Here is a 27865-nt window from a genome sequence, read left to right as displayed (position 1 = left end):
ATAGTTTTACATAATTCTGCATAGTTTCAACTAATATCAATCAACAAATCCATTTTAAAAAATACAGTACATACAAAATAATAATACTTTTGTATGTGCCTTAATTGACTGTAATGTAAATTGTCTGTCAATATTAAGGCCACCCTGCAAGGCTACTGCCTGTAGTCCCAAACAAATTAAGCCTATGTTAAATTAAACTAAACAGCATTGACACAAACATAAATTAAAAAAAATGAAAGCAAAAGTACAGTAAAGGTGTATCTGTATTACTTATAAACCAGCAAAAACATTCCTGTAAATTGAACTGTCTCAGTCTTTAGCAAATAGCTATTCTGCCATACTATCATTGGTTCAGAATAAATTATGTGCACCCTCAATAGAAATCTCACCCCAGTATTAAGGCAACAATTTGTTGGTCCCTTTCAATGGCCTTACAGGTTGCACGGTATATTTTTCCATACTGAATTGTACATGTCTGGTCTCTCTAGGTAGTCCAGGATTTCCGGGACAGAAAGGAATTGATGGATTATCTGGCACTCCAGGGCAACCAGGATTTCAAGGAAGGCCAGGTAGACAAGAATAGAAAGGACTCTCTGTGATTAATATTCTTTAAAGACATATACTGTGATTTTAGGCTAAGCATAGAGAGAGATAGTGAACGTGAGATCCACATTGCTGAAATCCCTGTACTACCCCACATTGTGTCAAACAGAAACATAAAGAAGGGTTCAGGAAATCAGGAAATATCCAAAAACGTATTACTGAGTGATAAATCAGCTATGCTGATTGTCTAAAAAATAATGCCTGAAAGACTGAGGTGAATGAACCAGAAATTTTAATATGTTGGAATTAATTGTTTCATGCATTATATGTATGCATTATTCATGACTTTTGGTCTTGTTTGTGACAAGAATATTATTTTACGTGATATTTTAGGGTTACAGTATATTGGCAAATGTTTCCTTTTTTATGTTGTGAAGTACACCTGTTACCTAAAACAATAATTAGGAATACACAATATTAAAATCTGAATGGTAAGTGAAAAAAGGCTTTTTTTGTTGTTTTTGTTTTTTGTAGGCGAGCCAGGCCTTCAGGGGCCTCCCGGCCCTGCAGGAACCAAAGGTGACGATGGACTGGATGGAATCCCTGGCCTGTCTGGAGAGAAGGGTGACCAAGGTAAACACCTATATTAGACTTCTGTCGCAGTCACTTCACATTGTATGATAGAACACGGTAAAAAGCCTTGCACCATTAATTTGTCACCTAGTGAAGTGCCTATCTAGAGCTGTGATAGGCTGACATTCAAGCTGTTGTTGCCTTTTGAATTGTACCCATGTTTCAGCCATTTTGCACATTCTAAGTTCTGCTCTCTGTTCTGCAGGTTCACCAGGTAGAGGTTTTCCAGGACTTCCCGGTGTCCTTGGAGAGAAAGGTGACAATTTCTTTGGACAAGGGACTTTGACTCCAAAGCTATTCAAACATTATAGATTGTGGCGGAATCCTTGATCAGATTAGCACCTGGACATTTTTTCTTTGAGGGGGAGGGGTGGCTCTTTCATCACTGTCTGTTCCCCATCTGTGGTCAGGTTGTTAGGAATCATTGCACTGGAAATGAAATCCAGAACCAAAAAAAAAAAAACGTTGTTCCACGGGATAGGATTTGTAAGCCAGAGAGAAAGAGCGAGGGCATAATAATAGATAGCAGGTACTGTAACTTGCTCAGGAATGCCTTGTAACTCAACCGATGTCTCTTGCATTTACAGGTAGCAAAGGAGACGCAGGCTTACCTGGTCTCCCAGGTAGTCCTGGAATCCCAGGTGTTAAAGGAGATCAAGGGCAGCCAGGTTATCCAGGGCAGCAAGGCCCGCCTGGTTTCCAGGGTCCACCTGGGGAAGCGATGGAAGGTCCAAAAGGTGAACATGGACAACCAGGATTGCCCGGACCTTTAGGTAAGCAGGCTATGAACTAACAATAAGTAACACAGACACAAGAAAAGCAACAACAGAGAACTTGTGTCAAACAAAAGTATGATAGAGAACTTAGGAAATCATTCAAATCCCCTAGAAAGTAGAGTACTAGTACCGGTGTTATTTAGTAAGAAGCCAGTGATCGCTGAATGTTTTAAAAAAGAAAGATTGGAAACTAATAATCTTTATATTTTAATGAATTAATGTAAAAGAGATGAGTTATATAGCAATAGAGTACTTCTGCTCCATCTGTGCCATGGTGAAAATGGCAGCTTCTATTATTTCTATTGAAATCCAGTTTGAAGCATTTATTTAAGCATGTAAGTGGTGCAGTGACCAAATATACTCGTTTCCAGAAAGAAAAGCTCAGATTTCGTCTTCAGTTTCAGAAAAAACACAGTCAAATCAAATTTAATTTTAAGAAAGCGTATACTTCCTGTTATATTTTCTAAACCACACAGCTAAATAAAACCTTCCCCTTATGAAGCATTGCATTCCTTTTCTCATCGTTTAAACCCGCCTCTATTTAACTTGATTTGTTTCAACATCTCACAAGATAACAACTTGCAATATTCTTTTAAAGAGACCACACTTATTATTTTGTATGCACTGTTACAACCTTAATTTTGTATTAATATACAATATTTATAACAAGAATTCTCTACATTAAGGGGCTCCCGAGTGGCGTATCCAGTAAAGGTGCTCCACGTCGAGTGCAGGATGCGCTCTATAGTCTGGACGTCGCCAGGTCGAGTCCAGGCTATTCCACAGCCGACCGTGGACGGGAGCTCACGGGGCGGCGCACAATTGGCCGAGCGTCACCCTGGGGGAGGGAGGGTTAGGTCGGCCAGGGTGTCTTCGGCTCACCGCGCACCAGCGACCCCTGTAGTCTGGCCGGGTGCCTGGGAGCTTGCCTGTAAGCTGCCCGAGAGCTGCGTTGTCCTCCGACGCTGTAGCTCTTGGGTGGCTGCATGGTGAGTCCACAGTGTGAAAAAAAAGCGGTCGGCTGACGGCACTCGCTTCGGAGGACAGTGTGTGTTTGTCTTCGCCCTCCCAAGTCAGCGCAGGGGTGGTAGCGGTGATCTGAGCTTCAAATAATAATTGGCCATTCCAAATTGGGAGAAAATAATAAAAATAATTGGCAATGACTAAATTTATAAAAAAAACAAAACAAAACAAAAAGAATTATCTGCATTGGCACATTAGGAAAGATAATAAAATGAGGAGACATCTTGTCAAAGGCAATGAAAAAGTTAAGTGTTCCTAAAAATTCAAGCTAAATAAATCTAATTGAAAATGTATATACTTTTGGATCGGTACGGTTACATTATTTTCAAAACTGCTTGATGTGGTGGACATAGAGTATATGAAAGCATTTCCTTTTGTAGGTTCACCTGGACCCCAAGGGCCACCTGGAATTCCAGGAAATATTGGAGGCAAAGGGGAAAAAGGAACCCATGGCTTACCTGGGCAGCCTGGACTTCAGGGACTCAAGGGAGAGCGAGGTGTGCCTGGAATTCCTGTAAGTCTGCACCAGCCCATGTCAGTGATAGTTTTAATAGTGTGGTGAACGTTGACTGTGATGAGAATTGCATTCTTTTAAAATAAAATGTAAAGTTATATCAAGCTGTTTAGGCAGCCCTTTGTCTTCAGCTAACTTTACTTCCTGTTGACACTTTTTCAACACTTTTTTATGCTCTCATGACATTTAGGGGGAATTCAAATGCTTTTGTGCACATATCTTTGTTTGAGCATCAGGATTTAATAAAGAAAAAAACAAAACAACAACTTGTACGGAGACTTATATTTCTGCTTTTATTACATTGGTGTGTGACATCCCAGGGAATATGTCTGTCCAGAACACCCTTCGTTCTTCTCCCTTTATTCAACAACAACATTCATATAGGGGTTGTCTCTATCTACCTTTGGAGTATCTCTTCCACTCACAGAAAGTTATGTTGATTCTAATTAATTGCTGTGAATTCATTAAAAAATGTAATGAATGTTATTTTACACAGGGAAATGCTGGACTTCCTGGTCTCAATGGACAGAAGGGTGAAATGGGGGCTCAGGGAGTGCCAGGGTTTCCAGGTTAGTCATTGTAATGTTTTTCATTGGAAGTTAAGATTCTTCACACCATCTTTTTTCATTATTTTCCATTGATAGAACGATGACATTTCATTTATAGAGGGAATGATAACATCACAGTATATCTACTAGATTATATTCAAATAGAAAAAGACCTTTTTGTTTTTATTTATACTGCATTGTAGTAACAAATAATAATAATAATAATAATAATAATAATAATAATAATAATAATAATAATACAACAAAAAACATTATTAAAACATAAAACATTAAAACATTAAAACATAATTCATATTAATCCAAGGAATACTTTCAGATGACACACTTTTTAATTAACACATACCCAAAAGGTTTTGGTTATATTCATGGGCACATATATTAACCCCCTCACCAGCCTGTATTGCAGAGAGTACAACATCTTATATTATTTTTGATGTATAAATTATTTGGAACAAGTCTGTTTTATGCCAATCATCAAACTTGAACGTTATTGGAGTTACAGTAGATATGTTGGATCTGTCCCACTTCTCACAAAGCTGGCACAGAAAACATGCATTGCACGCTGTTGCACCCTCGGAACAGACTACCACATCTCATGCAATTTTTTTCAAAGTTCCTTCTTGTAGGTTAATTACTGGAAATGGTACTTAGCTTTTGCTATATATAAACAGTTAATTCATTTGGATCTATATTGCTGTAGGGGTGACAGAGCTGAGAAACCATCGGTACTGTAAATGAGGCAAATCCAGTACCTTGTTTTCTGTAATTCAGCAAGTACATCGTCTTCATTTTAAATTAGGATTAGATTGGGAAAAACTGACTCTATTAGTTTCCCTAGTGTTGCAAAACACATGACAGAAATCAAATGCAGCTTGTTTCATTTCCTATAGGAATGAAAGGTGCTACCGGGCATTTAGGTTACAAAGGAGAAACTGGTGAACGAGGTTTTTCTGGTTCTAAGGGTAAGTGATGAATTGATAAGCAATGCCTTTTTTGAATTGCAGCATGGCAGTATTTCTTCAACTTGATATATGCTCAGCTAATATACTTTTCTGTTGCATGCACACTGAAAGAGGTTACTTTTTATCTGAATGTGCTGATGTCTAAAAAGCATTGCATTCATTGAGTGACTACAAGTGGTCCCACTCTTTAATGTACCACATGGTCTTCAGTGACACAAAATGTTAATGCAATGTTCTGTACTATGGAAAAACAGTAGCATAAGGGAATGATTGGTAGAATGGCACCACAGTGATGTCATTTTCATATTTCCACAGTGGTATCTCAATAGTAAGAACATTTCAGTATCATGGTACTATATCGGTACCAGTGTGCTTCTCTATCAGAGCCACTGTGCAATGTGTTCCAAATCTATTCTGTGATCTGTTTTACTATTTAAAGTATACAAGTACAGGAGCAGACTGCACTTTTTATTTCAATGATACAATACATCATTCACTGTTCCAGACATATGGTGGGGTCGCAAAAAAATACCATGGAATGACAAATAGCTGTACAGTATCCACCACTTACACCGTACAGGGTTATTTCGTGCAGTGTTGGTACCATGTTAAGCACGCTGTATATTTCGGGCAAACTCAGCTGTTTGGCTCTCATTATGTGCCATTCACATAGATTTAAATAACAAACACACTGCTTATACTGTAGTAATCGCTCTTACTAATCCACCAATCAGCTGTTTTTACCTCACTACCTTGCCATTCACGTAGATTTCAATACAAAAGGCAGCACTTTACTGTAGTAAAAGCTTGACGGATTGATCAATCAGCTGTTTACACCTCGTTACTGAGAGATTACCCCTGTACTGTACCTTGGCTATTTAATCATTGTGCGCAGTGTCTGGTTTACAGTTTCAAAAAACAGCACTGACTGCAACAGCAAGCATGGCTGGAAAGAGAAACGATGCACATCGCCATTAAAATTCAGTGTAAATAAAATGTCTCTGTTAGATGCTGTGCGCTTGCTAAAGCATGCTCGGAACTCTGTCAGTCAGCAAACAATGCAACGTTGCTTCAAAAAAACTGGGTTTTCTGTAGTTGAGGAGGAGAGTGCTGACGAAAATCTAACCGAAACTGAAACTCTGACAACACCAGAGGGGATGTCAGAGGAAGAATTCTGAGCTGTGTCACCTTAGCGACCAGGGGGCTCGGCCTGAAACAGATACAGATGACGTAAGCGTGCATGCTGCGATTGTAACACTGCTAATATGGAGCAGCATCTGGATATAGAGCCGAATTGGGATTTTTTAGAAAACGCTGACAAGGTTTGCCATCCATACTTGCAAAAAAAGATTGTCCAGATGCGTATCATAGAGTTCTTCGCTGGAAACAATTTGCAGTAATGAGGCCTACCTGTACTGTACTGCACTTTTTTGCACTTACTTTTTATTACATTCATAGGTTTTAATACATCATTTTATTAGCATAATGAGTGTCTTTATAAAGATTTTCTAACCGCATACACGCTTGTTTGTTTTGATTACTGTACTGGTGATTGGGAGACATTTTTGAATGTCAGGTTATTGTGTGGGAGTTTATACCATCCATCGCTTACTGCGGTGGCGACTGTATATGAATTAACCCAATGGTTGTTCTTTAGGTATCGATGGCCCTCCTGGTCCACCAGGACCTACAATTTCAGTTAAAGGAGACCGAGGCTTACCTGGTCCTCAAGGTCCACGAGGACCCCCTGGTCTATTAGGATATCCAGGACCCAAGGGACAACAAGGTAACTATTGAGTTTCTTTAGCAGGAAACTGCTATTATAAACCAATGGTGAATACATTCCTTTAAATAATAAATAATACCCTTAAACTAATAATAAACTACTGCCTGTTGCAGGTGTGAGCGGAATTATTGGTTTGCCAGGGCAGGATGGAATTCCTGGGTTTGATGGTAGGCCCGGACAGAAAGGAGAACATGGACCGGTCGGCCCTCCAGGTATGTTCTGTAAACAAATACTGAGATAATAACACTTTTCAGCCTGAGATCCTCTAATTGTACACAAAGACCTTTTACTTTGCACATATTGTGTCTCATAAATTGTTGCTGTTATTTTTTTTCAGGCCCAAGAGGATATCCAGGCTCACCAGGCCCTGATGGCTTGCCAGGACCAGCAGGGATACCAGGACCATCATCCATAGCTCATGGCTTCCTTGTTACAAGACACAGCCAGATGGTAGAGGTGCCTTCATGTCCAGTAGGAACAACGAAAATCTACGATGGCTATTCTCTCTTATATGTGCAAGGCAATGAAAGGGCACATGGCCAAGACTTAGGTTGGTTTTTCATAAGTAAAACAACAATACTGTTACGCTGAAATGGATTCCAGTTGAGTTATCCTTTCAGTTGTCAAAATACATTTTCATACACAACCTTTATTTTTATTATTATTATTATTATTATTATTATTATTATTATTATTATTATTATTATTATTATTATTATTATTATTATTATCATTATTATTATTATTATTATTATTTATTAGCCAGAGCGACTTACAGTCATAAACAAAAATACATTTGAAGAATCACAGTACAAGTAATAATACAATTAAGAGCAAGATAAATTTAGCTTTAGCAACACACACACACACGCACACACACACACACACACACACACACACACACGCACACACACATATATAGTATAACTTTGATCATATATGCTGACAGTCATTCTTTAGCCTTTCATTATATTCTTTCCTCACAATCTTATGTCAACACTATGCCTGTCTGGTTAGTTATGAATTTAATAAGTATGTCTCAATTCTGATCATAGGTACTGCTGGAAGCTGCCTTCGCAAGTTTAGTCCCATGCCATTTTTGTTCTGTAACATTAACAATGTCTGCAACTTTGCATCAAGAAATGACTATTCCTATTGGCTGTCTTCCCCTGAACCAATGCCAATGAATATGGCTCCCATCACTGGTGAAAGTATCAGGCCTTTTATTAGCAGGTAAGAGGTTCGTGAGAAAGGCACTAAGCCCAACTTCAAACTTAATAAAAGAGACATCTGCAGCTTCTTGAAGGATGCCAAGGTGTCAGCTTCAACAACATTACTGGGGAGTTGTTTTCAGACCCTCACAATTCTCTGTGTAAAAAAGTACCTCCTATTTTCTGTTCTGAATGCCCCTTTATCTAATCTCCATTTGTGACCACTGGCCCTTGTTTCTTTTTTCAGGTCGAAAAAGTCCCCTGGGTCAATATTGTCAATACCTTTTAGACTTTTGAATACTTGAATCAGATCACTGTGTAGTCTTCTTTGTTCAAGACTGAGTAGCTCCAATTCTTTTAGCCTGTCTGCATACGACATGCCTTTTAAACCCGGGATAATTCTAGTCGCTATTCTTTATACTCTTTCTAGAGCAGCAATATCCTTTTTGTAACGAGATGACCAGAACTGAACACAATATTCTAGAGGAGGTGTTACTAATGCATTGTGTAGTTTTAACATTACTTCCCTTGATTTAAATTCAACACTTTTCACAATATATCCGAGCATCATCTTGGCCTTTTTTATAGCTTCCCCACATTAAGGAGGCTGTGTGGTCCAGTTGTTAAAGAAAGGGGCTTGTAACCAAAAGGTTCAAATCCCACCTCAGCCACTGACTCATTGTGTGACCCTGAGCAAGTCACTTAACCTCCTTGTGCTCCGTCTTTCGGGTGAGATGTAATTGTAAGTGACTCTGCAGCTGATGCATAGTTCACACACCCTAGTCTGTGTAAGTCGCCTTGGATAAAGGCGCCTGCTAAATAAATAAATAATTAATTAATAATTGTCTAGATGAAGACATTTCTGAGTCAACATAAACTCCTAGGTCTTTTTCATAGATTCCTTCTTCAATTTCAGTATCTCCCACATGATATTTATAATGCACATTTTTATTGCCTGCGTGCAGTACCTTACACTTGTCTCTATTAAATGTCATTTACCATGTGCCCGCCCAGTTCTGAATGCTGTCTAGATCATTATGAATGACCTTTGCTACTGCAACAGTGTTTGCCACTCCTCCTATTTTTGTGTTGTCTGTAAATGCAAATAATGTATTTGTACTAGATTTATTAGCATGTGCCAGAGGTCATGTTTTCTGAGTGTTAACATTGTTTTGAATAGTTTTAAACGGTGTTCACTTGACAAACTATTTATGAAATAAGCTTGTTATAGTGTTATTGTAATCTTATTATAGTCTTGTTAAAGTCTTGTTATAGTCTTGTTATTACACAATATTCCCACATGGGTTTTGTTTTTTTACAGATGCTCAGTTTGTGAAGCACCAGCCATGGTAATTGCAGTCCACAGCCAGACAATCCAGATCCCGCAATGTCCCAGTGGATGGGAATCCCTGTGGATTGGCTATTCTTTCGTCATGGTGCGTATTGTGTTCATGTACACCGAGTTATGCTGTACTGTCTCAGTGCTATGCATGTTTAACTATACATTTGTATTTGTGGTTTTGCTATTTCATTCATTGCGCATAATCACTGGGTTGTTATAGTTTCTCAGAAGAAAATCATATTTCATAACATTCATTACAGGGCAGTGTACAATATAAAACACATTGCTCTGGTAATTTAGCATCCCTGTGAGGGGAGGTTGTATGAGTTTGTAAACCCACCACCGACACCACACCTACAACTGGTAATATCTCATCCAGCTTCCAGTTTCTGAATGATAAATACCTAATGCTTTATCCTCGTAACACATGTATTCTGTGAGTCTCTCAGATGAGTTCAGTGGTATTGTTAGGATGTCATACAAGACAACTGTTCAATAAAGTTCCATTACAGGAGGTGTACAGTAGAAATTAACCTTTTCACCGCCTTATTTTTTTATCCTCAATGATACAATCTTTTTTCACATTTCCATTTCACTTCATATTTACCAACTATTTGATCTGAAATGACATATACCTCGGAGTTGCTTTGTTTTTGATCACGAAGGCTCCCAGTTCTACAGGTTACAGTAGTTTGAATACAGATATGATTATACCCCACATATTTTCTTGATTTAATTACCCACAACTCGACAAAACACAAACTGCAATTACCTAGAAAACAGTCCACAAATGATTATTTGTAATTGTTTTAAGCCTCTTTTACATTTACAGTATGCAACTTCAGTGTCAAATTACTGTCAATTCTTTAAGACTCAATCAAGAAACATTCATAGCAGCTATGTGATCCTTAGGGACTGAAAAAATAAAACATAACACAGACCTTCTGTTTGTTTGTAAGTAATGCCTTTTGTTAATAGCACACTGTGAATATATGTAATACAGCAATTATCTCAAGGTGTTAACTAAATTACCACCGTTTTTCCATATCATTGATATAAAACACAGTGGAGTTGGGTAATTATTATTTGAACTCCATTACTCATAACATTTTTTGTTCATTACAGATGAGAAAAAACAAATAGCACCCAGGCACTTATTTTCTCAATCTTTTCTTTATCTGAGCAGTTATTTGGATTAGAGAGCAGGTGCTAATTGGCTACTGTGAAATCATCGATGCAGCACCATATCAATATAAAGCTTTTTACGTACTTTCAAGGTTTTTATGCATTTTAAGCAAATGAAGTATTACTTGGCATTAGTAAATTAATCTCTGTCGTAATGGTAAAGTGAAGGACACTACCAGAAGCTTACAGGCTGTAGAAGACAAGGTTGCTTGCAGGCTCAATTTGCCGTTGCAAAATACTTTTTCAAATGTTATTTTATTACAAATAAACACTAAAAATATACGTCAATAATACTAAATTAGTTTAATTGTGTATAACACAAAAATAACAAATATAATATTTTAAGATAGTGAAAAAATGAATGGGGGGTGGGGCAATTTGGAGAGCGTGGGCCCTAATTAACTTTCTGCCAGTAAAACTGGGCACTAATAGGAATATGGACCGACAGTTGAGGCTGGGCACTGTATCGAGCATATAAGGTATCCCAGTTTTACAATTGTAAATGAGTCTCAAGGAAGGGAACCTTCTTGTTGCAGGAAATTCAGAATATGAAGGATGTATTAAAGACGTATTTCAATGTGTATTAAGACTTTAAGACTGTTCTTTCCTGTTCACTGTCTAGCACACTAGTGCAGGTGCAGAGGGCTCTGGCCAGGCCCTGGCCTCTCCTGGCTCCTGTCTGGAAGAGTTCCGCAGCGCTCCCTTCATTGAGTGCCACGGTCGTGGAACCTGCAACTACTATGCCAATGCCTACAGTTTCTGGCTAGCTACTATTGAGAATGGTGAACTGTTCAAGTGAGTTGTGATATTTCATCTCTGTTTTGGAAATGAGTGTGCTTTCACAGAGGGATGAACACTAAATTCACATTGCATTGCATTGCAGCTCAAAGCAGTTTGAGTCATTGTACTAGGAGCCTAATTAGTTGCTAGACATAGGGAATAAGCTCAGGTGTGTCTAATTAAATCCTGTAAATGCTAAAATGGCAATACAATATGATTCTGATTTCCAACCCTGCAACACATGCAGTTCTGATTCCGAATATCATGTTCTATATGGTGACAAGTTTTATTTAATAATGAGATGAAAAATTGAATTTTAGTGAATTACATCAAATCCTTGCAATTAAAATTTAAATTACAGTACTTGGGTATTGTCACATATTATAGTGGTGGTCATTGACATTACTTATCATGTTAATATAATCAGCTGTTCTTGAAAAAACTAAATGTTGAAGCTGTAGGCAAATATTAGGATGCATCATTTAAGCAGTTCATGTCAGAATAATGAACTGAGGTTTCTTTACTGCTCTTACTGTACCCACATGTTATAGCAGGTGCATTACCAACGTATACGATGGAGCTGTTTGGAAAAAATAAAAACCTGCTGTATTTCTTGCATCTTTTGAATTTAAAGAGAGGCTGCCCCCCCTGACCAATCAGGGCAATGCAAGAGGCAGCCAAAGACAGCTGTGGATGTTTCTTCAGGCATTTGTGTTTATAAACATTGACTGTGGTAAAAGAGAGGCGAACTGTAGTAAAGCACACTGAAAACATGGTCAAAATATGGTTAACCATGGTAAAAAATATCAAATGCATAGCATAAGAATGTCAAAAACATGCTAAACTGACTGTGTAAGCTTGGAACATTTCATGTTGTCTTTGGTCAAATTGTTGAATGTTTTGTGGAACAGTTTATTTTGCATTATTTATTAAAAAGTTGTAGCATTTTACATCTTTTTTTCTTTTTTAATTTCAGGAAACCAGTTTCTGCTACACTTAAGGCAGGAGATCTACGGACCCACATCAGTCGTTGTCATGTCTGTATGAAGAAGACATAATATCCTCGATTTTCTTTTTTTACCAAGTCTTCTTTTTGACTTTTTATAAACTATGGTGCTATTGCGTTAAGAAAAGTGAGGCGTAAACCAAAAAACAGTATCCTGTGTACCTCACAAGAACAGATTTAATACAAGAACCAGTACCAGAGTGCATTACAAGCCATGAGAGAGCCTTCTGCCTCACTGGTCCTTTGCTTGTCTGAGAAAGTACATTCAGTATCTTAGATTTCCCAAATGGCACTTTGTTTATTACTGCACTGATTTATATTACTTAAGCAAGTGTCCATTTAAATGAAACAATTCTTAAGCTGCAGTGTATACAAAGCTGTCTGAGCTTTCTGAGCTTAACTGCAGCCTATGTAGATATAAATACATTGTAAAAGATGTACTAATGTTAGAGATGAGGGTGGCAGGTTACAAGAGCTTTCAATGAAAAATCAAGATCAATTTGATGCAGTTTAAAGCAAAGAATACCCAGTTTGCTTTGGTTCGCACAATCTTTACCCATCACAGACACTATTCAAAAACGTGCAGTATAAATATGGCACATACGGCAGATAATAGGCTATGTTTTCAAAGTGTTTACCCCAGTTTTCAATTAACATTTTTTAAAACCAAATAAGCGCTCATGTTTTTCTGTAACATTAACATGAAATTTTCTCTGTTCAAAAAAGTGTTAATTAAAGCCTCGAGTAAATGCTTTGCACTATGGTCCTCTGTATAATAAAAATAGGTATGATAGCTAAATTATTGTATTTACACAATCATTAACTTTCTTTTACTAAATGTTTTTCAAATACAATACAGTACTAATACAATAAAAGATTATATAATTCAACTATAGAATACTGTATATTCTGATGGCTTCCCAGGTTACATATTTTAGAATACAGCAGTGCAGTATATATATATATATATATATATATATATATATATATATATATATATATATATATATATATATATATATATAATTATTATTATTATTATTATTATTATTATTATTATTATTATTATTATTATTATTATTATATTATTTTCTACCCAATTTGGAAATGGCCAATTATTTTTAGGCTCAGCTCACCGCTACCACGCCTGCTGACTCGGGGGGGCGAAGACGAACACACATTGTCCTCTGAAGTGTGTGTCCTCAGCCGACCACTTTTTTTCACACTGCAGACTCACCATGCAGCCACCCAAGAGCCACAGCGTCGGAGGACAACGCAGCTCTCGGGCAGCTTACAGGCAAGCCCGCAGGCGCCCTGCCAGACTACAGGGGTCGCTGGTGCGCGGTGAGCCGAGGACACCCTGGCCGACCTAGCCCTCCCTCCCCCCGGGCAGCACTCGGCCAATTGAGCGCCGCCCCATGGAAGCTCCCGTCCTCGGTCGGCAAAGGAATAGCCTGGACTCGAACTCGCGACGTCCAGACTATAGGGCGCATCCTGCACTCCACAAGGAGCGCCTTTACTGGATGTGCCACTTGGGAGCCCTAGATTATGATATTTTAAGTAGCTTTTCGTGCAACACAATTTTGACATTTTGTATCTTCTCATGATTACTCAGTTACAAGAAAGTATATACTTTTTGCACCCCAATTTTTGAATTTGATGTTTCTGTATTTAATATTGTTCAGGGTTTTTATATATGCTACATCCCATATGCTACACACACTCACACACAACATGAATTACTTGACTATGCAAGCTAATTATTATCTACAGTTTTTTTTTTTTTTTAGTATGTCAGCTGGTACTTTTAACCCTTCATATCCTGTGTTTTTGTTCTATAATGGCAACTGGTGGTTGTGTCCTTTTCTACAGTAGCAAAGATGTGATTCCTTAATAAGCAAAAACAAAGTAAAAAGGGATGCGGAGGCCGGGAACCATGAAAGCTCTCTAAGACGGTTGCTCAGTGACCCTCCAGGATATAAAGGGTTTCTGAAGTGACTGACTTGGCAGAGGTACTGTAACCACAATGCCTTTGTACTATACTCTCCAACACACACAAAGTACATTTAGAATACTGAACTACAATTAATGTTACATTTGTGAAAATGTGTTTTAAATGGTCTTTAAAAAAAAAAAAATAAGGATTGGCTTTCGAGTGAATCCAGCATCATAAGAAACTTTGAAGTGCAGTTTTTAATGATTTCATATACTGGATTGAAAATGTTATGAAATGTTAAATACCGGAACTGAAAAATCCTCTATTTTATACAGTATAGGCAAGCACAATAAATAATCTATTACATGAAGTTCCCAGGATATATTATAACATTTTGGATTATAAAAGAAATCTAACATTTTCAATTGGAACCAAGCAATGCTATAGATCATTAAAACCTCCGGGAAACATCATGTGAACCTTGACAGACCTCCAAAAAAAGAGTCACACTGAAAGGATTTTCCACATGGGGATCTAAAGCCTAACAAAAAATGGTTTTATACACTTGCTTGTATTTCAGCACAGCAACCCATGCATTCTTTAATGTTTATAATAAAATGCATTGTTTGAAATGTGTTCTTGAGTTTGTAATATGCATATCCAACTGGCTATGTGTGTGGTCCTTGTATCATAAATAAAAGACTATGAAGGGACATCTGCACTAATACCATGATTTAACCACTGGAGGGCACACTATATCACTATATTAAGCTGTAGAAGCCTATAATACCCTTTACTATCACCTTTTCTTCTTTGTGTTACGAGACTCATAAGCATGTGCCCTCATTGATAATCCTCTCTTTGTCCTTGCAGTAATGCATTGTTTAGTTATACTTGAAATTTTGCTCTGACTTTACTCAGATTTATTTTTCTACAGTAAAATGTACCTGTATAAGTGCAATTTTTGATAGACAAGTATAATTGCAAGCATAACTCCCTGAAACCAAAATACCTTGAAAGGATGTATTGAAGAGTCGATTTGAAATGTATTGTAAGTGTTTCAATTCTGCTTTAGATTTAGTGAGATGTTATCGCATAAGGGTGAGGATAATGAAATGGCTGGGGTAACAGAAAGTTTTCAATTTTGAATAACATGCTACATGTAACCTATTATATACAGTACATACACACAGTAGGGTAGGGTTATATTTGGTTAATTTACAAGGTTGTTAGACATCAGTCGAACTAAAACAGCAGAATACGGAGAAGCACATATTGTACATATAATAAATGCTGGGAACAAGAAGATGTTCAGCCCATTGAGGTTCGTCCCATGCTAGTACACCATTTGCCCCATCTAGAGGAATCTTAAACCAAAGAGTAGAATGTAATGGTAATTGGTTTTAAGTGTTCCTGGTGTTTTAGATGTTACTGGTTCACTCAGTAATCTGTTTTGTTCTGAACTCACTTTTATTCTGTTTGCTTCCCTTTATGCCCTATCGTCCTGTTCTCTGTGATAAGTTTGAAGTAATAAAATGGATTTTTTTCATCCACTTACAATTTTATAAACTTCCGTTATTTTTTTATTAGACTGAAGAGATTTTAAGTACTGTATTTCAACATGTCCTCATAGCTCATGCCACGATGTTATGAGATTAGTTTTCCTTCTCGATACATTAGAAATAGCAACAGAAACTAAAAATCATTCACCCCTATACCTAGATACTTTTTTCTAGAGAGGTATTCTATACGTGGTCTAACGAGAGCATTACATTATATCTTGACATAACTTCCCTCGACTTGTATTCCACATTTATTAAAGTGGGGTGCACTGTACATCTCAATGTGTGCTTCCACTTACATACAGCATTCAACTTTGAAAATATTTATATCATGTGTTGCATACACACATATCTGGTCCTGTGTACAGAAGATGTTTTGATTTAAAACATTGTTATAGGAGGTTTTCAAACTGTAGATGGCTAGATGGGGATATTCACCACTTTCAGTTTTGAAACATTTCCTTTGTACCTTTCATTTACCTTGCACTGTGCATATAATAAACTGGCGCTACATGAAACTGCTTGACATTTTCTTTGTATTTTTTCTTTTTTAAATCACAAAGCACTGTGGGGTTTATAGGCTGGGTAATAAGTACTCTCATAACCAGACGAAGTTCTGATGAGAAGTACTTGCTTTGTATTTAATTTGTAAAGCTAATGAACTGTGCTTTTGTTACTGTAATCAGAATGTCCTTCTGAGACCCTTGTCATGTCTCTGAACCAGTGCATTAACTGTAAAGCAGCCGCAGAAAATGTTCCTCATTATTAAATTGGATTTTTAGCATGCTTTAAGCATAGAATATAGAATGAGAAGGATAGATCACCAGTCCAACTCAAACCAGGATGTTGTTCCAACCAGGTTTAATTGCTTAATTAAACGCATACTCTAGGTTCAATTACACAATCGAAGACCTGTTTGGAATAAGCTGTGAACTAATCAATTCAACAGTTGAGGGCATGGTTGGAACAAGCCCTGGAGTGGAATAGATTGAAATAACCTCAAGTGTGTATCAATGGTCTAGGCAGGGGTGGGCAAAGTTGGCTCTTCCACTCCTGGTCTTTGATCCAACCCTGTTCTAAATTGTTTAATTAAATCAATTAAACTTCTATCCAGACCCTGAAGTAGTTAATTATCTAATCTTGCCAGTTAAACCTGGAGTGGAATGGCCCTCCAGGAACGTGATTGGACACCACTGGTCTGAGGCTACAGTACTCCCTAGTTCAAATAATTGTAGAGGCTATTGCTTTATGTGTGTTGGTGTAGGAGGCTGTGATATATGCTAGATTTGTCACAAATGATCCTCTGTCCAAATTAATCAAAATAAAGTAGAACACATTACTTTACAGAAAGCTACAGTATTGCTTGAAATATATTCTGGGGTAAACATTTACTGGGGTGTGTTAGGCATTCCTAAAACATATAGTGAAACTTCATTACCAGACAAAAATGTTCTGATTAACTAGCATCTCCATACAACTGTCAACATTATTTACTGTGGGACTGTACCTCCTTGTTCCCACATACTGTACAATACCGGTACAGTGGGTTTTTAAACTTACTCAAACCATTTCTCAGGCATATGACCCCACCCCCAGGAATGTGTGGGAAAAATCAGGAGAAAGATATGCGGTAAGCTGCCATTAATCATAAAAGGAGGAAGATTACAAGTGCAGGTTGACACACTACATGAAGTATAAACAGGCATCATAATGTGAACATCACAAATATTTGTGAATAACAGGCAAGGGTTTTTTTTTATAACTTTTACCTGGGGAAACATGGAAATCAAGTAAAGGAGTCAAGTTGTGGCTGTGTCAGTTTTTCCAGTTGGAAAGCAGTTTCCTGCAGCTGTTGTTGGATTTAGTGCACTCGTAACCACGCACCTGCTGTGTATATAGAGGGAATGGGCACCCTGAAGTATAAATAACCCAAGGTTATAGAAATAGAATACCTAGCTGTTCATTCTAAGAAGGTCAATAAGCATATGACTTGCGCCATGGGGGAAATTTAAGAGGAAATGAGAGGATACAGTACTAGTGTTTAAAAAAATATTGCTCCCATTATTAGTGAATATAAAATAATTGTTTATGCACCCTGCTATCACTTCTATAGTTGTTTTTTTTTTTACCTGTGTACAGGTAAACCTTTATGCTCCATGTCCAAATAACAGCATTCACATTACATGCCAACTCAGCCATATTTCAGAACACTCACAGAAGCACAAAATGGAGTACACACATAATGTAGTCTGCTACAAAGCACATACACACATGCACACACAATCCATGCATCCTAGCTGAAGGCAACAGTATTAAATCAAACAGTAGTTCAATGTATAAAAAAAGGAAGCATCCCACTGATGCTAGTAAGATAGATTATGTCATTGGAGCATGTGTAGAATCGACACTACTGATCCATAGAAGTAGACAGATCAGTTTTCATGGACATAGTGCTACCCAGACTTTATAAATCCAAGATCATTGTCCCCAGCAATAGGGTATGAGATTAAGAGACACTCAATAATGTGTGCTAAAGGAGGTCTCAAAGTTTCATCGCAATTGGACAAGTGGTTCTCTAAATATATGGAACACTCTGACAGCACACAGAGAATAAAACTGTTGAACAGACAAACAACCTCCCCAGAACCTGACATTATGATGTAACTGTCCACAGAAGGTCCTTGGCAAGTGAACAGTGTGCTATGTTTTAATTTGGCATGAGTCATTTGACCCACAATGGCTTTACTAAACGCACCGAGACCGCTGTTTATTCAGGTTTTTCTTGGGTTGAATATATTTAAGCTTGCTTGCATCTTTGCTACTGCCCTCCTAACAATCCCACCCCCGTCCATGGGTGGATTGTTTGCTGAAAGTATACAAGCGGGAAGGGGGTTAGAGACTTCCAGCAAAAGTAGTTGTAATCATGTGATACACCTGCCACTAGGAACTGGTTAGAGATAAGCTAAATGTATGTTATAAACAGCCACCAGATAAAAAACTGCTAGCCTGGTCTAGTCAAAGAAGATCTAGTTTTGCATTCTGTCTACGTCTCTAGCTGGTTGTGGTATTTCCTTGTTTTACTTTTTACCAGTAATCTAAAACTCTTAACACAATATTATTCTACAGAGTGTTTTGAAAAAATAATCTCAATTTATTTTTAAACAGCCAAGAAAGGGTTCATCATTACCTTATTTAATTGTTTAAAATACTCTGCTACAATCACACAGTCCCTATTATTTACTTAATGAAACACCAATATGAATAACGTTAATCACACATTAAACTGAAAAGAGCTGCTTGACAGAAGCCAATAGAGTTTAGTGTAACGATCATCGAAGTCTCTGAGAGTTCTTGGGTTTGGAACTTATTAGGATGTGTTGTGCTCAAAGCTCTTTTTAATTGAACAGGACCAGGATGATCACAGTCAACACACACCGTACCTGCTTGTGCTCTGTAAACAAGTGGGAGGCCTGTGCTTCTGCAAAAAAGGAAGGGCTGGGTTTAATCATTTAATCTTCTTGGTGTTGGGATGACTCCCAGAAAAGGCAACTTTAACAGGATGTTTTTGATAGAGATTAAAATAAGATTAGCTGCTGTTGTGAAATCATCCCTGACTCATCTTTAGCCAATCAACTGTGAACAGCTGCAGCTCGAATGAACAAACAACATGATGTCCAATGAGGGACAAATAAACAGTCGGCAACTGTGTTCATTTATGTTGTTTGTTAAAATTTTCCCCAAATAATCGATTAAACTCTAAAAAAGCAGGTTTGGTACTTCTTGTAATGTGTGGATTATTGTGAAATACATGTCACACTGCCTCTGTGAACAATGAATTTGGATAACACAAAGTTACAATTTGGTAATAAAAATATTCAGATGTATAATGTATAATAAATTACAACACCAAGTTAAAAATCCTTACACTAGTATTGCTTGCCAATGGATCCTTGAAAATGTACCTTATTCGTAGCTCCTATTAAAACTGTACAGTATGTGTGGAATTTATAGATGTGATCAAGCACATTAAGATCCATTAATGTAGCTACATTTTGACCTGGTACACTTATTGAAATTTGAAGGGCATTTACTTGCTGTATGCTGTGTGATTTCACACACGGTACACATGAAGCGTTCTGGCTCTTGTTTAATCATGTGTCAAGAGTGCTTGCTGGCAGTGGCAACTTACTGTACATTATTATTATTATTATTATTATTTATTTCTTAGCAGACGCCCTTATCCAGGGCGACTTACAATCGTAAGCGAACACATTTCAAGTATCACAGTACAAGTAATAATACAATTAAGAGCAAGATAAATACAGTACAGTATAGTCTATCCAAACACACAGCAGCCATCCTTGGTAATGCTGATAAACTTTCATTGTGCCAGCTTGCATTACTATCAATTGACAACATCATGGACTCAATAGCAACACTTCTGGCTGGTTACGGCTCCAGTAATAATGTACAGCTGTGGACAAATCAACCACTATATTACTGAAAGACTGAGAAACAGTAAAGTAATGTAAAGTAATGAGGTTCCTGCCAAAGGGCTAAGGTTATCTAGAATCAGCTCAGAAAAATAAGTTAAATGAACGAATGATTGGCCACCAAATTCACCCAATTTCAATCCAATTGAGAAGGTCTGGTCCTAAAAAAGGCTTAAGATTAGTGCAAGCAACAATAAAGATCTTACTGGGTCACTAGCCAATGCTTTGAAAAGTGTTAAACTGAAAACTATTTAGCAAATGATTGGCATTACGCTAATGAATGCTGAAAAGAACAAAGGTGTAATAAATATTAAATACAGATTGAATCATTTGAGCTTTCCTTTTATTTTTTGTAATTTCTTCATATGCCCTGGCTGTAACCCTGCAGAAACTTAAAATGAACATATATCTAAACTATATAAGTTTATATAAGAAAGGGAAACTACCCTTATGTCTCAGGAGGAAAGTCTTCAACCAATGCGTGCTGCAAGTGCTAACTTATGGATGCGAAACCTGGACCTACAATGCAAAAAATTACTCAAAAATTACAAATGTCTCAATAGAGTATGGAAAATGCATGCTGGGAATAACAAGAACAGACAGGAAAAGGAAAGAATGGATAAGAGTGCAAACAAAAGTATGCAATATTGTTATAAGAGCAAAAAAAACTGAAATGGCAGTGGGCCAGACATGTAGCAAGAAGAACAGACCATCGCTGGACCAAGGAGATTCTAGACTGGATCCCAAGAGATATAAAGAAGAAGAAGACGACTAAGACCAAGAAGAAGACCTCCAGGAAGATGGCAAGATGAAATTAGGAGTGGATTGAAAAAGGCTGAAAATGGTGATGATGATATATTTTTTTTACAACCAGTGTCAAATAACTTAATATTGTGCTGTTGGTTCATTGTTTAGACAAAATTCTGCTGCTTTGTCCTAATTCGTAAGTAATTGTCAAATTAGATCACTGTTGAGTAGTAAATTATCCCTTTAATTCAAAACAATTTACTTATTTCGAAATGGGTATTGTGGAATAACAGGGGAACCAGTGCTATTATTGTTAGAGGGTCAAACACTTAACCTTATCATTTTGTCAGCAGCACCTAAGACGCAGTTTATTGATCCCTTCACAAGGACTAAACTTTCCACCGCACTTGCCCTTGAGAGAGTTCAAGTCTCATGCTCGGTGGTGGTGCTGGATATTCTACAATAAGAGACTGGTTGTGTGCAACTTCAGTGCTTAAGAAGAGGGTAAACAGTTCAAGTGGAAGCAGGATAAGTAAATCTTACTGTAGCTGTCTCACGTCACATTAAAAGCTAGTGAATTATACCTATTAGGCACAGGAAGGCACACAAAGATAATTTGGTACAACTGGGTACACACGCACAGTCTTCATTTAAGATCTATGTTAAATAAACCCTGTATCTTCAACTCACATTTGTCTCCCTTTTTATTTCAAGTTAAATCCAGAATGGGTTAAAACCTGGCCTCCACTTGACCATGATTGTTCTGAATCTATCATCAAACTTAGGAACTATCATCCAGGGTAATTAAGCCCATACAGATAATGGTTTTACATACTGTACCCAGCTGCCCAGATAAGCTGTGTACCTGCCATTGTTACGCATAGCAATTTTGTTGCACAGCTTATCTGCCTCACCTAAAACTGTGTCTTCAGTTACTAGGAAACTGTACACAAGAAAAACCAACCCAACAAACATTATCCAATCTTTGGCTAGCCCTGTTGTCTTTGCAGCCAATCACAGTAAGGAATAAGAAATTTGCCAGCAAGCTACACAGGTTGAAGCATAAACACCCCAGTCCAGCTACAAATCCAGCTGGAACCATTGTCAGAGGCAACTGCTCAAAAAAGGTGTTTAGAATATTAAATAAACTGTTTTATAACTTATTAATGCATTTCCTTATTTTATTTCTCTGTATGGCTTTATATTGAAGTTTTAACATGTTCACTGAGTTTAAGAATTTAATGTTAAAATATAAGTAACGAAAAAAATGTGCTGAACTGATAAAGAACCTTGTAGAACACACGCGTGGTTGTACAGTAGTTCAAAGTTAAAATGTTAAAATGGAAGGCTCTTTTTTAATGCCTACCTCATTACCATTAATGATTGTACAGTATTTATTGAGATTACTCATGACTTCAAGGTAATGTTGTATTTTACCCCCTGAAAATGCATTTTACTCTCTCAGTGTTAAAATTAGAGGGTAAGTTACTCCCAGACCCAAAACCTTATCTGGAGCACTGACTGCAACCTAACTTCTGTAACCTTGTCCAGTTTGTCCACACAGGAAAATACAGGCACATGTCTTTTTTTCAGTCTTTATTATTACGTTAAGCCATTTAATTATCTGAGCAGGTCCTATCATACCTGTGCTGGAATGTTTCTCCAGGACCTACCCATGCCTTATACCTTAGCGAGTTAATGTCTCGTTCTTCTGAAGATAACTGTTTACAAGACTAGTAACAATGTAAAAGATTCCAGGTTACAATCTGTTTACATGAATCCTTTAATGAGTTCAGTTAAATCCAGCACTGTGTGAGTTTGTTTGTGAACTATTGCTCAACCATGCATTCCACATTCCAACATAGTTTACAAAGCTTCCAGTCCTACAGGTCAGTAAGGCATCTCTTTCTACTGGCTGTCAACACGATCACCACCAACACTGCATGACAGACACAATGACAATGAACACTAAGCCACTGCTCGGTGAATGTACTGTAACCAGCCCTACAAAAAGAGGTGCACAACACGTAAGCCATGTTTTGGAATGCAAAAGTTGTTCTTGCTAGACAGCTTGTATATTTTAGGCCTTGAAATGAGCCGGGTGCCCTGCAGTAATAAATGCATGTTATGTCCAAAAAAATGAATAAAGCAGTTGTATAATTTCTATTAACAAATTGTATTTGTTTATTAGGTTTTTTTTGTATTACGTTTATTATTTGTTTAGTTATTGTGTTCTTATTAAGCTAGTTAGTTAGGCTTATTTAAAAAAAAAAGCTTTAAAAAGCGTCCTTTTCCCAAAATATTTATGTTAAAGGGCAAAAATAAATATCTTGGGTTAGCAGATCCTTAGTTCTACAGTAGTTGTCTGCCATAAACATATGTGATGTAGGTAATGTCAGCCAGTGTCTTTATATTAGTAACATCAAATAAAAGCACTTACTTCTATGAAGACACGTTGGCTGATTCAGCCTAGGTTATCTTTCGGAGAAAGCACCTGAGCATAAACTTACCAAACAATAAAGAAAACAACAGGAATTACAACCACTCAGACTGAATTATAGTCCACAGGATATTGTCCTTAAGGATTTGTAGAATGTAGAATAAGATCATACAGTAATTACATTTACGAGAAGAAGCCATTTGAACCTTTGGTGCTTGTCTGGGTCTTATTAGATAATTACTCTCATAACCCCAGCCAGACACACAGCTCTTGATGGATCATATGCACATTAATTGCTTATTTGTTAGTAAGAAGCAATTTGGTTTTCCTTCAACAAAAAAGGCAGCAAACTGGGGTCATAAATGCTTATTAATGTGAAAATATGAAATCAAAAATATGCATCTGTGAATGACTTCTTAGCAGGGTGAAGGGGACTGCTTTATGAGATAGTATATTGAGACGTCTGAAAAACATTTCAATTCAATTATTGTCTTGTTTTTTTACACTTCGTAGTAACAGAGTCCAGTTCAAGTTTCAAAGAGCAAGGACAGCTGGGAAGTCTTTTGATGTACCAACACACCTGCTACAAGCAGCTGTGAAATCAACAGGTTATTACTGGGAGAGGGTTGTAAATGTGTTTGACATTGCTTATGAGAATGACATGAATAACCTGCAATTCAGTCCTGAACCTCAAAATGTCTGTATACCACTCCAGCTAAACTGATCTAAAGAATAATTAAGTAATCAACTCATTTAATTCTGACTACTTAGAAAATATGAAGGACAATTATGGCCATTATAGAAATGTATGCGTTTAAAGAAAAAGCTTACCACGAGACTTCTTGTTTTTTTTTTTTTACGAGACGGATGGCTTGTTTGAGAAGCAGTTTCACTAAGTCGTGCCTGAATGCCAAAGCCTGGAGAGGGTTGTTCACAGATGTATCCGTGATCCCTCGAAAGGGAAGAGTTCCCTCGCAGAACTGCAGTGTGTAACTGGTGTGCACGGTGGCGAGCACCCAGGAGTTCGAAGTGGAATTGTGCCACTATTGCAGCTGATGTTGTGTAAATGGGTGGGCCTGAGGCCACAAGCTGAGGCAGTTGCCTAGGGCAACTGCCATGGAACTGTCCTTTGGAGCGCTGCTGCGTGGGAGCACCACACCCTGCTTTCCCTCTTCCTTACGGAAGAGTCCGGTTGCCTGCTGCCGCGGTGGCCTGCAGGCGGTGCCTCAGGTCACCCAGCAGAGCTGTTGGAATTGGGACCATCCAGGTTATTGTGCGTACCTGTGGAGATTGCCAGCAGCTAGACCTGCCCCATGCTGGAGCACAGGGAGGGAATAACGCAGTCACTTGCCAGACGCCTCGTGTTCTCAGTGAGAGCGCTGCAAAATCTTGGATATTGGCGCATCCAACTGCGCCATTTTTTCCACATCGGGGACCTTCACCTGTGACAGCCATAGCTGTCTGCGAGACACCACCAGGCTTACCAGGCTCCGCCCCAGGGCTTGCCCTTGAAGGCTGGAGATCTGGAGCAGCGTGCCTGAAAGGAGGCATAACTTCGAAGCCACCGTTAAAAAAGGGGGTTCGTAAGAAGGGTTTGTTATAGTGAAGATAGACTGTATTTCTATGTCCCCAAGCTGTTCAGATGACAAGGCTTCTACTGTACATTACCTTTTACCCAGTTTTTGCGGAAAAGGAAATAGAAATTTCACCAAATACTGCAGTGTTAAAGGAGCTCCAGAATTTGGGGTACAAAATTTGAAATCTCAACGCTCCTTGATTGAAATGCGTGCTAAGGGACTTGTGGATCTGATACAGTGATTTCAAAGCCATAACGTTAGAGTTCATCAAACGTATAATAAGTTGCAGAATTATTAAATACTGTGGCCAACCACAGTTCCCGCAGGCATTGGCTTCTCACAGGCGGAGGTGGGAGGTGAACCCGGGACCTCCCACTCTGAAGTATAGTGCCAATACTGCTGTACAAAAGAGCCGGCTCCCTTTCAGGTGCTGGTATCGGGCTTATGTCTTCATATCTGATTGTGTCACCTACCAGCCCCTGACCCCTACCCTCGTGCACGCTACAATACATACCGTGCACTGGCACAAGAGTTGCACAATATAGATGCCAGAATAAACAGTGTGTTAAAAATTTTAAAAATTGATAAGTTACTACAATCCTGAACAATGCAGAATAAACCCACGTTTTACTCAACCAGCTCAAGCTTGTAGTTTGGATAAAGAAACCCTCCTGTTAGATTATATTCCAGGGTTTGAGGGTTACTGTAAATCAGAAATGGAGAGATATTCAACTACTGTATGTGCAAAATAAACTGGTTGTGGAATTTCTTTGACCGTATTTTGGAGAAATGCAGAACTATTTCCCAATTTAGCAAGAAAGTAAAAGATATTTGTCAATTGTTACCAATTCTGTGGATGCTGAAAGAAGATTTTCTTCATATGCATACATTTTCACAGAGCAACGTCAATCCAGCTGACGATGCTTAAGTTTAATAGCAAAATATAATGCACAAGAGCTATTTTTTTTGTCTTTTATGCAAACATAAGTAAGACTTATGAACAACTTTTTTTTTTTTACAGTAAGTGAATACTGTGAAAGAACCAGCCAGCAGGTTGCATCACTGGGTTATAATGTTGTACAGTTGTCAGTTCTGGGCAGTGGCTCATGTGGACAGTGGAGGCATGGAACAAACAGCAGAGAGAGAGGAGGAGTTGACGCAGGAGGTAGGACTGTGATCGGAGTTCATAGGGTTGGTATTTGTTTAGGTTGTATTTTTGGTTGACATTCCTTCTCATATTAAGGAGACGTGAAATATAACATACTGTATCAGACTTTGATCAGGCCTTTAGTGTCATTAGCACCATTTATTTTTCTAAAAAGAGAAAAACACCCTATAATGTTACTCAGCTAGAAATAAACAATTAAGAATGCCTGAGAGTCCTGAAATTAAATTCCTAAATTGACTGTTTCAAATGTTGTAAGTTCAATGCAGAGTCCTTACTACAACTACTACTAATAACAATAATAATTAAAATCCTTTAAATGGTCCATGAGTGAAAGCTTTGGGAATAGTGTCTGTAGTGTTGTTATTAAGCTAAAAATAGGAAACCTTTGCTCTATACAATAATAATTAATGGAAACTATGCAGCAAATGTTTCCCTAAAAATTGGACAGCATTCAATGGAAAAAAATGTCCTAATATACAGTGTACTCCTTTACAAAAGCCTGTGACATTCTAAACATTTATTTATGTTGCAATTTTATGGCCTTGCTCCCTGTGACTGGACAAAAGGTTAAGTGATATGAACATGCTGAAATAACTTAATATTTCTAAATTCAAACGGATAGCTTTATAATCCACAGCTATCGATTTCACATCAAATAAAATGCTAAGCACAACTAAGTTGTTTTGATCAGAAATAAACTACACTGATAAGGAATAAACCTGGTGTATACTATGATGTTTCATATGGTTACATTTGGGAATCATTACCTTACTGACAAATAGTAGGATTAAATCACCCTAATGTGCCTGGCTGTGCACATTTGGAGCACAATAAATATACTGAAATACATTGTGTTTTATTGTAAGTTGGTAGACATAGGTGCATGAACTTGGCTTTCATAAATTTTAATTTGAAAACATTATTTTGAATTTAATTCCATCAAAGCAAACAGTTAATTCTGGTATAAAATGTGTGCTATTGCACTTATGGTCAATAAATACAATGTAGGTATTGCTACAATGGGCTGAGGTTTTGGGTGGATTTGTACTATTGTCATTCTGTCATGATTTATTCATTATAAGTCTTCTGGAATGCTACATTTCCATTCAAAAGAACACAGATCCATTTATGGAGCAGACAGACTTTATATCACTCCACTGTCAGCAGCAGGAGAGAGTCCATTACAGTGGTTTATGAAATGTACCTTATGTGTGTGTGTGTGTGTGTTTGTGTGGCTTTAGATGTAGCCAAGCCAGTCTTTAAGCTTCTGGAAGAGGCAATGCTCTGTTGCTGACAGATACTGTTGACCCTGGCAAAGGATACAAGGTAACTGGACTTTAACTTAAAAAAAAAACACACACTTGTCCACACAGATTGTTGCTTTTGTTAAGGGTGGTTGCTTTCTTAAAAACCGCGATGTTGCCAGGCATGTAATTGGCATCTGTCTGTTGAGTTGACACCATATTCTTTTACATAAAGAATGAACATTTTACTTCTCGTCAAAAAGTTTGTCCATTCTTATTAAAGTACTAAGTTGCCTTTTAGGGCTACTGAACCTGTATTATTACTAATTGTTTATCTAATTTTTGTATTACTATTATTAATGTGGTTT

At 37.7% G+C, this 27865-nt stretch overlaps 1 protein-coding gene across 1 annotated transcript in view; it reads left to right on the top strand.

Moving 5' to 3' along the window:
* The window catches only part of LOC117406567 (collagen alpha-1(IV) chain-like), a 72057-nt gene extending 58837 nt beyond the window's left edge, over positions 1-13220 (top strand). The window contains exons 39-52 of the mRNA XM_059029143.1: positions 493-569; positions 1078-1176; positions 1382-1432; positions 1764-1949; positions 3356-3489; positions 3986-4058; positions 4949-5020; positions 6678-6806; positions 6920-7018; positions 7144-7356; positions 7862-8039; positions 9339-9453; positions 11167-11339; positions 12301-13220. Of these exons, the coding sequence (XP_058885126.1) occupies positions 493-569; positions 1078-1176; positions 1382-1432; positions 1764-1949; positions 3356-3489; positions 3986-4058; positions 4949-5020; positions 6678-6806; positions 6920-7018; positions 7144-7356; positions 7862-8039; positions 9339-9453; positions 11167-11339; positions 12301-12382 (1681 nt within the window). The 3' untranslated portion in view covers positions 12383-13220. The remainder of the gene's footprint in view (positions 1-492; positions 570-1077; positions 1177-1381; positions 1433-1763; positions 1950-3355; positions 3490-3985; positions 4059-4948; positions 5021-6677; positions 6807-6919; positions 7019-7143; positions 7357-7861; positions 8040-9338; positions 9454-11166; positions 11340-12300) is intronic.
* Positions 13221-27865: the final 14645 nt, after the last annotated feature.

This window comes from Acipenser ruthenus, chromosome 8 (genome assembly GCF_902713425.1).
Source record: "Acipenser ruthenus chromosome 8, fAciRut3.2 maternal haplotype, whole genome shotgun sequence".
NCBI classification, from domain to species: Eukaryota; Metazoa; Chordata; class Actinopteri; order Acipenseriformes; family Acipenseridae; genus Acipenser; species Acipenser ruthenus.
Note: the sequence above shows the minus strand (reverse complement) of the source record. Positions and strands in the feature narration are given on the sequence as shown.